The sequence below is a fragment of the Egretta garzetta genome, unplaced genomic scaffold, assembly GCF_000687185.1.
Source record: "Egretta garzetta isolate BGI_Z169 unplaced genomic scaffold, ASM68718v1 scaffold326, whole genome shotgun sequence".
NCBI classification, from domain to species: domain Eukaryota; kingdom Metazoa; phylum Chordata; class Aves; order Pelecaniformes; family Ardeidae; genus Egretta; species Egretta garzetta.
This window is the reverse complement of record NW_009260026.1, coordinates 3,487,324-3,497,416: the sequence shown is the minus strand read 5'-3', so window position 1 is coordinate 3,497,416 and position 10,093 is coordinate 3,487,324. Positions and strand designations below refer to the sequence as shown.

Sequence of the window (10,093 nt, the reverse complement as noted above, 5' to 3'; positions counted from 1 at the left end):
CTTCCTGTGCTTATTTAATATAGTCATCTGCTGGCGTTATTTTATCTTTTTTTTTCCACCACCCAAACACTTACAATTATGCTCGTAACTCCTTTTTTATACTTGCACATCACACATGCACATACCTTAGCAGCATGGATTCTTTTAATCTTTGAAAAACATTTCCTTTTTATCCTCACCCAAATATTAAGCCAGCTGGAAAGCGACACATCAAGGTTAGGAATGCAGTCTGCTCCTGACAAGGAAAAAGTGCTGAGCTTTGCAAGAGAGGCTAAGTGGATTAAGATCCTTTTTAAAGATTAGGTCACCCTTCACCCCAAATGCACATTTCTACTGAAATTGATGGAAGCTCTCACAAAATGCAACGGGAGGGCTGACACTGAACAGCAACACAGCAAACACGTACCGGCAGCCCGCTCAACACTGAGTGTCCAAATCACCAACTCCAAATGATTCTTAACAACGGACTGATTGAATCTATACTACATATTAACACGGCAGGATTTCATCTTGTAAAATTATGAGCTGACGGGGAAAAAAGGCTGAGCTAGTAGTTCTCAGGATAAAAACTTGGGCTGTGATTCCTCTGATGTGGCTGCATTGACGTTACACCAAAGGACAGGTCTGGCTCAGGAGAATCCATACAGAAGCTAGTCCTTTCCACTTGCGCAGCTCCAGCAGCTCCAAACCTGGGGTTTGTTTTTCAGGATACAATTCAATAGAATGCACTTTAAGCATCGCCCAGCTAATAAACCACAAACATCGTGTCTTTGTGGGGGACAGCTGAGGGAAAAGCCTTATAGATTTGTTGTACATTTCCTCTGCCCATCGCTTCTGGGCAGATGAACCCAGCCCTTCTAACAGGCAGGCCTGCAAACGCAGCCCAGCACCTGAGACACACCGGATCCCTTCCAGCTCTCACATCAACAGAAATAAAAATCCTGCAGGCGACAAAGCAGCTGTGCTGCTGTGCAACTGGCACAGACCCCGGCTCACTCCCCACCGCGCGACTGCCTTCTGCAGGGCGTGCGGGCGAGAAACTGTAACTCTGAGCACACCCCGCGAGCAAGACAGAGAGGCACGGTACGGCCTTCACTCTCAAAACGGTGCACCGCTTTCACCCTTGCAAAGCCACCCTGACAGAAGTAACCCTACTTCCCTGCTCCTTTTAAAGAAACCAAAACACATGCAAGCACTGGCAGGGAACTGGCAGCCATGCCACACTGCGGAGCAAGCAGCCTGACTTCCAGGTCTGTACCTGCTCAGCAAGCCCTTCTCTCAGTCAGCACTGGAAAATGCACAGAAAAAAACAGGTCTTTCCAGAATCACTATCCTAAAAAACAGTTTTATTTGGTTTTCTCCTTCCCATTCTTTAAAACAAGTTTCAATCCAGGCCAGGCCCTGGACTCTATGTGGTGGGTCAAGTGCAGGGTCAAACGTGCCATGACTCACTGCAGACACCCACCTTGCTGTCTCAAAGTCCTGCAGCATTTGTCCTCCCAATCCTGGCTGCTCTCTTCAACACCACATTTGAAGACGATTATAAACTGGCATTTTCTTCCCTGATCAGAGCCAAGCCTTGTGTAGGAGCTTCTCTGTAGCTTGTCCTTTCCCAGCACAGGAGATCCACATGGTTACTGGCCGCAGCCTCCCGGGACAGCCAGCATCTCTGTCCCTGCCATATGCTTAATTAATGCTGGGTGGGAGAAGTGATGAGAGGCCTTGCTGCACCCGGCATGGGAGAAAATGTTTCACTTCAGCAATTCTCACTCATGCAGTTAACCACTTCCTTGGCTCTGACAGCTGCTGGCCTTGGGCAGGGAGGGATGCGCCTGGGCTAGCGGTGCCAGAAGGGCCCTCCCCGCAGCTGCCGCTCCAGCAGCACCCTGGGGTGGTCCCCACATACCTCTGGCCAAGAAGGTGCAGATTATTGCTGCCTGGAGTTGGACGTTTCAAGACTGTGCGGGTTAGATTGTAAACTCTGGAAAACAGGATGTGTTTGGACAGCATCTTGGACAATGAAGGAGTCTGGTCCAAGAAGAGGACTCACAGGTACTCCTGGAAAATGCCTAATGGAGATCACATCCCCCATACTCCTGTTCTCCTTTTGCACGGCTTTCACCTGCAACACCCTGCCCAGGGCAGGGACGTGCACAGCGCCCTCGCACAACACAGCCCTACCCTGGCTGGCTGCATCTCACAGGCAAAGCGAGAACCAAACACCCCGGCGCTCTGAAGGGAAAGTTGGGAGAGGAGGAATTTTCTAGAGCTACCCTCTGCCTTGCTGGTGCTTCACCTGGAGAGGGGAGGATGTCACACCTCGGAGCCATGCACAAATCCTCCCTTGCACCATGAGCTATTTGCAGACAGGTTTTAGTCTTGTTCCTCGGGGCTGCAGCCATTTTAAAAGCCAGGTATGCAAGCAAACAGGCTTGTTACTGGCAAGAGCAAGTGTCACTTGCCCAGCCTGCTCTCCTCCACTCAGGGCTCATGAGCAAGGACTAGCACTTGGACCACAGTTTGCAGCACGCTCCCGACACACTGCACAGCCTGGGCATCCCACAGCACTTCCAACAGGCAAAAGAACATCAAACTGCTTCTTTAATTTCAAGTAGTCCAACTTTGCCAAATTCGCCAACACCTTTTTCTCTAGAGGTGAGCATTGGCTTCATCATTCCTTTCTCCCCTCTATTTTGCAGCCAATTCTGCTTTTCTTTCTCCACCCCCATTCCTCTTATGTCCAGTGCTTCATGTGCTGGGAAATGCTGTGCAATCCTAAGCCCAGCTCCCCTTCCTGCAAAAGAGAAATTGGAATAGAGCCTAGATTAGCAAACTGTGCTAGCACCTAAGTGTTCCTGAAGCTTGAAAACGGCACTACATACATAGGTGTTCAGCAATCCAGCTCCACAAAGTCATTCATTACAGAAAGGCAGAGAGCTTGCAAGTCAAGCCTTGAAACCAAAGCCCCACCGCTGCTAGCATCCCAGTAAGAACTCCTCACATCCCACCCCAAAAATCAGTGGCCAGGAGGTTTGTGTTTGTCCGAGATGAATGAGCAAATGACCGGAGAACTGAGAAATAAAAACCAGTGCAAGGACTGAGGCATAACTCATGACACAGCACGTCTGTCCACTTGCTACGGAAACTATGTTTGGCAAGTATCAGGTGTTCGAATTTCTGCTTATGTACATCTCCCAGGACAGCAGTATATTAATAACGCGGGCAGCCTAAAACCAGAAGCTATCACCAAGAACAGCTACCCTTCTGCTCAGTTCCTCGCTGTAGCCTGGGTATTGTTCTGCTTTACTCAAACAGCACAGAATTTTGTTTCCTTGCTTTTCAGATTTGCCATCTAAGCTGATCTCAATTGAAGGAAGACCAATAAACAAAAGGAAGGGAAAGGAAAATCACAGCAGGAAGCAAACGTTATTGTAAGCACAGCTTTCTTGAACGTCTTCCCACCAAGGCTCACACTGCCACGTGAATATGGAGAGCAAGCAGCCACCAGGGTGCTAGCTCAAAGGCACAAACCTTTCCAAGAGATCTGCAGAAGCCCAAGTCCCTGAAGCTCATGCAGCTCGACAGGATAGCCCAGGCACAGCAAGCAGCTCGAAAAGAAGCCAGAGAGTCAAACACAAAGAAAGCAGCAAGCAGGCACAGGCTTCCGGGCAGGGCCAGAACATAGGGCACTGAGAGGAGCACAGTAACAGCAGCAACGTGGGAAGAAAGCAACTCCAGGTTCAAAATGCAGGCCAAGGGGTTGGAATGGGGAGCACAGGAAGGGAGCTGCTCAAGCTTCAGTGAACGTGGAACTGCACTGGAGAAGACCCTCTAAATAAACTAAGTTTTAAGAGCAGCTTTAACTCAACAGCCTTGAAAAGAGCATTTGTGGCAACACCAAAGAAATGGGCGTATTTGATTAAGATCCATACCAGCTTTCTCCTGTGTTCTTAAATCGTGTTAGAGATGCGTTAGTCATGCCAACGCAGCCAGTCGCTCCAAACTGCCTGGACTCGCAGGTTTCTTTATAAATCCAGGAGGCCATTTCCCAGGAGACCTTGTGCTGCGTTTGCCAGAGGGCAGCATGTGCCCACACAACTGAAGCCTGCTGCCCCCCAGTGTCAGACTGCTCCCAACAGGCTCAGCTCCACACAGGAGAAAATGCAGCCACAGTTCTAGTTCATCTTGAGCAAACAGCCATCTTTATTTGCACAACACAAAGTTAGGAATATGGATTTTAAAAGAAAATTGTCCATTCTGGGCAGATGCATTTTTGCTTCTCTTCTGCTGCTCTCTGCTGTATGAAGTCAAGGTAGAAAAGTTTTTTCAGAGCTGCGTGTCAGTTACTAACAGATAAGCAACTTCTGCCAACCACTCTGATCAGGTTTATCTCAAACCTTAGCTGAGGATGTATTTTCCAGGGGGTTGAGGTGTAAACACTGCCAGTTTCACACCAAACAATGCACAGAGAAGAAAGCCTGCAGATGTACACAGCAACACTGCTACTAGGAGGCAATGACTGTCAGCGACCATCGGGCTGGTCAACAGATTTCCCTTAGCATGCCTGAGATGACAAGCGTTTGCTATAAAGACATGCTCATCCAAGCGGCTTCCCCAACAGTTTAGAGCGACAAAGGAGAACGATCTAATTTGAGTCACTGAGAGAGAATGTCACTATGATCACATGATTATTCAAGTGATCAGGCCAGATAGGACAGAATTAGCCAGGCCAATGGTTCAGATTTCTTCTCCTCTGCCAGGAGTCTGAGTCTTAAAATAGCCAAGAAATTGGTGCCAGCCGCCTACCTGAGCAGCCGGTTGTTATCACCTGGGCTTTCCTCTGAAATCTTCTGCCAAGCCTGACCTACAGCCAACAGCAGTAGAGAGCGTCTCATCTCAGACAATGAGAGATCAAGGCTAAGTACGTGCCACAAAACCCAAACTGGAATTTCTGCAGGTCTCAGATTTGCAAAAAAATCCAAATTCTAATTGCACAGTCAAACCACATCTTCGAACAGGACTGGATATCTGCATACAGCTATGACAGGTTACGTTGGAACAAGAATAAATCTTCATGCACAAGAATAAATCTTGATGCATAACAAAAGTTGTCAATTGTCTGGACTCGTACTACTGGTAACAAAACCCTGCCTTGCTATTCCTGGTTCACCCACCCAGAGGCTTGTTTCAATATTGCAACGTGTTTACCACCCCCCTGAAGCAGAAGACGTCCTTGTTTCATGCGGACAGCGGAACTAAAATACAATGAGAAGATGATGCAGCGCTCAAAGGACAGCAGAACTCCTAATAGGGCCCAGAGTGCTCCATTACTGATGCATCTTCTTGAAGAGCCGTGCTTAGCTGAGGGCAGCTGTACATAAGCTAGTTGTCACCATTTGCTCCCCGCCACCATTCAGCAAGAAGTCCTTCCAAAAGCAGCCACGCTTTTGGTCCTTGAACATTTTCTGAACCAGGCAACAGCACGTTTGTGGCACACAAAACCCCAGGGAATTAGCGTTACCTCTGCCTGGTCAGCCCAGAGGTAAAGCAGTACAGCAGCCTGGCACTCTGCAGCGTGAAGCACCTTTTGCACAAGCGTGTGAAGAGTGAGTGTAGCTGTGACTCTGGCTAAGCCACCAGCCAACAGAAGAGTTGCCCCACGTCCTCCACAGCAGGGTGCACTCTCAAACACAAATCTTTTGCCTGCAAAGGGAAAGGAATGGGAATCTTGAACATGAGTGACTTCAGCCATCTCCCTCTCTCTCTTACCACCCTCCTAATCCCAGTCCTTTCCAAGTCCGCAGCAACCACACCACATCCTGGCAAAGGCTGAGTTTCCAGGCACTGCTGAAAGCAGGGTCAAAAGGCACTGGCTTACTCAGGCAGCATGGTGTTCTGCCTCTGCCCTGGACAGTACAGACAGAATTGACTGATCAGAAACAGAAGAAATTCAAGGTGTGTCTTCCTTAGGGAAAAAAATCCCTCGCCCTCTATTTATGTAACTATGTGAGAACGCGCATGAAACGCAGACATTCAGTTAATCCGAAGAACCACTACCAAGAGCCAACGCAATTGAAAAACAGTTACTTTTTTTTTTTTTTTTTTATAACCCGTCATTAATTATAAATGCAAGATACAGACCGAATCAGCAGGTTCTGAATGGACAACCTCACGTTTTCTTTCAAAACAATGAGCACTAGAGCCAAGTTACAGAATTAACTGAAGGTTCTGGCAGGACGGTAGGCGTGTCACAGCACAGGCGCTTGTGAGCACTGAGTCAGAAATATCTTCAAAGGCAGAGAAGACTGTAGCTCCCCTGATGGCTTAACAGGAGGGGGAGGATTTGTGAATAGATTCCTTGCCTAGGGAAGACTGAAACAGCCTCTTCAAGATGCACCGGGCCAGGGCAGCAGAACCACGAGAAGCTCCACCTTGCCCATTTTTGACTTGAGGAAAAACACAGCTACAGCCATCAAAATTTTAAGTCTATTTCTGTTTCTTCAGGTTTCGTCTTTTCCTTGGCTGCTTCTTTGGTCTCTGTGCAGCATTTTTAACACCGGCCGGGGGCAGTCTGAGAGTTATTTCATTGTCTTCTGCGTCATCATCCCCCTGAGCAGCTTTCCGGCGCTCGAGCACTGTTGGGGTGCAGACTGGAGTAGGATCCTGAAGAGATCAGAAAAACACGATTCACTGCAAAGCACCTGCCAGAGAAAGTTGTCACTGCCTCTGTGGTACCGGCAGCAGCTCAGCCTGGCTCTCCTTCAGAACTTCCACAGGTTGGGGAAAATTGTTTTCCTTTTATAACTAGGTATTTTTGTAGACAGTGTTTTTTCAGACAAAAGTGTCATCTTCAAAAAAGCATATGTGAAAGGCAAAAGTAAATTAATTCACATTTTCTAACATGTCATTATGCACATCGCTTTCTAAACTTTGTATTTCCTAACTCAAAGCACTGAGAAAGCCAAGAGGAAAGGAATCGGGGCGGGGGGGAAGCATATCTGAGGCTGGCATACAGAAGTGGCACATTCAAACTGCCACATTCAGCAGAGCTGAAACGTCCCAGCTTCATTATCTCAGTAAGTTCTCAGAAATCAGTTGACTGAATGTATGAGTTACTCTGTCTTCCTCACAACCCGCCGCATCCCAATTATCACAAGTAAATCCAGTAACAGTAAAAAAAGCCAACACCAAACTCACAACGGTGATGAAACGAAACAGAAATGTTAAAACCTGACAGGCTTTTCAGACTGTCAGTGCCCCGAACCTCAGCTCTGATGCTCAACTTCCTTTTTGTTAAAAGGTGCTGGTTTTGTAACGTAGCGCAGACCAACAGAAGGGCGCCAGTAAGGGGATCGTTTCGTACCAGCCTGAAGCGCAGATGTAGGTGGTGAACGGGTGCTGGTCCCCAACAACCTGCACTTCTCCTGCCCCAAGCTAGTGCTGAACAGCAGGGGCTGACAGCAGAGGCGCCGCTGCCTGGCCACGCCTCGGGACAAGCACTGCTAGTTACAACAGGGCAAGCAGAGGCCTTTGCTGTCGAATACTCCCACAGGAGAAAGAACTGAGAGGATCCAACCACCCTCCCCCATTCAAGACTGTTAATCCATCTCAAAGGAGCTACTTTGGGCACAAAAATTTCCCAAGCAAGTGCTACCCAGGTTTCCAGGTGCTGAAATTAATAGGAAGAAACCAGCTGCAGACCTGAAACACCTTCCCCAGTGTGAACAGTGGGGCGTGTTGCTGGGCACCACCAGGGCTGTTTGGTCTTACCTGGCTGCTCAAAGAAATGTTCAGTTTTGACTTCTTGGGCATTTTAACTTTTCTCCTCTTTATGGAAAGCTCCTGTGCAGCCTAGGAAACAAGACAGATCAGGCGGATCACTACAAACTTCCCTGTGTGAAGACGCAATCACTTAACAGTCTACAGGTTTCTTTGCTTCATAACCACAAAATCTTTGCTACAGCAATTAGATTTGAACTAATGAAATGACTTACAGTGCCACGGAGGTAATCTGGTTTGAACAAAAACACCCAAAGCAACGTAAGAAAGGCTGGTACTGTGCATTTTTAAAAAATGCCACATTAAACGGCATTGTTTAAAATTCTAGTACTTCACCCAAGCACTCTGCAAATGAGCAATACGCTCGGTTAGCTTAGGCAAGGCCTAGGGATGGAAGCTCTAGTCTTGGGACCTGCCTTCAAATACCTACCCTGCCAAAGCCCCCCACAGGGCCCGGGCAAAGCCCCGTCGCTCTTCTCTGATCTACAGACAAGTATGAAAACCACGGGATACCCAACTGCTTACACTAACAACAGAAAAGGAACGTCTCCCCTTTGCTGCTACCTATTTGCTTCTCTAAAGTAACCCCCCCATACACACAGCGCAACCCAGCGACAGCACGACGCCGACTGCCAGCAGCTTCTGCACAGTTCTTAACGCCAGCAAGGCTCCCCCGTGCTCCAGCGCTTTCACCAGTTCCACACAAAACACGTGACTGTCTTGTATTTAGCACAACCTTAGAAACACGTTTTGCATAAAACACTCATCAAAACGATGCCCAACTTACAAACCCTGGGAAGTCATAATCGAGCCCCTTTTCAGCCAGCCTCTTCCGTAAAAGTTTCTCCTTTCGTAGCAGCCGCTTTGTCATCTTTGCCTTCTGAACGAGTGAGCGTATCTTATTGTACCGCCTGACCGCTGGCTGAGAAGGCTTCAGAAATATTTTGTTACTGGTTTTGAAGAGGTTTTCGTGGACCCTTTCAGGAGATATGAACTGACCTGCATCATAAACATATGACATCATGTTACAGCCGAGCGACCCTTCTCACCAAACGTACTCACATTACGCTATCCCTTCTCGTCAGAACATTACCCACTGCTGCAGCAGCGCAACAGCGCAGCGTTTCATGAACACAGGAGATGGAAAGTGATGAAATACTCATTAGTAAGAGAACTGATAATGGCTGGGTGGAAGAAAAGAACACCTTTTCAGTTTCACCGAGAAAACAGTCAGAGAAACTGGTGTTTCAAAAGTCAACGCGTATATAGCTCATGATCCTTTACGAAGCAAGTGTTGGTACCACCATGTCTGAGAAACTTGCTAATTTCATTAATTTTTTAATCAAAAAAACCCCCGTATGTCTAACAATACAGACAGTGGCTGTAACAGTTAAAAACGACAAAGAATTTCCACATTAAAGGGACTGTCTCCGCAGCAAACCCCGTTACGCCGTTACACAACGAGCATTGTCAGCCTGGAGGGGAAAACAGCAGCAGTGACCAAAACGCTCCTGAGGGCGTTCTTTACCCATGAAGGAAAAAACCTCAGCCCCACAGGAAATCCTTCTGGGACAAGACTTCATAAAAAAACTCCAAACAGTCCAAAAAAATAACAGAAGTGGATTTCCCTTGCACGTTAGCGGACTTACACTTCAGCTTGTACTTACACTTGAGGAGTCTCTCAGAAAACAGGTAGTTGTTCATTGTGTCTGCCACAATCTTAGCCACGTCATCGGACTCAAACTCAATAAATCCGTAGCCTTTGCTACCTCCAGTCTGCGAGCAACGACAGAAATAAATCTGAAACAATGCTTCAATACCTGGAGAACTATATTAACGTTATTTTACGCTTCCGAAGTCATAGCCCATTCTCGGCTAAACATGAGTCATTTCATAAAGTTTGGTGAAATCACGAAAAGCACCAGATTTAGTCCTAAACTGGTATGAGGTTGGTCGTAAATATATACCTGCATGTGAAACAAACTGCTCACCAATACCTATTTGTTAAAAAAAAAAGAGCTGCCGTACATTGCTGTTACTCCGCTGTTGTTACCAAGCGTATGTGGCGATATTGTAACGTGATGATAAATCCAGGAACGAAAAGTTAAAATTTATTGAGCACAAAGCAAGAAGAAAGCCAAACCGGGATCTTTTCCATGACATTTCACGTCCTACCTTGGATTGGTGTGTTCCGGCAATGCTCTCACACAACCGCATTTCCTTAGGGAAAAAAGGGGCTAACTAACTGCCGCTGGAGCTGCCCCTGCGCGGCCCAGAGAGGGCGCCTCACACGCTGCCTAGCAGCCTGATGCTC

At 47.5% G+C, this 10,093-nt stretch overlaps 1 protein-coding gene across 1 annotated transcript in view; it reads right to left on the bottom strand.

The window, feature by feature from the left end:
- NIFK (nucleolar protein interacting with the FHA domain of MKI67) overlaps window positions 1-9,612 on the bottom strand; it is a gene marked incomplete at its 5' end in the record, with an annotated part of 12,731 nt that extends 3,119 nt beyond the window's left edge. Inside the window, 6 exon segments of the mRNA XM_035896308.1 lie at window positions 1,466-2,794; window positions 3,933-6,507; window positions 6,510-6,663; window positions 7,771-7,851; window positions 8,567-8,778; window positions 9,447-9,612. Of these exon segments, the coding sequence (XP_035752201.1) occupies window positions 6,473-6,507; window positions 6,510-6,663; window positions 7,771-7,851; window positions 8,567-8,778; window positions 9,447-9,612 (648 nt within the window).
- Between the last annotated feature and the right edge of the window lie 481 nt (window positions 9,613-10,093).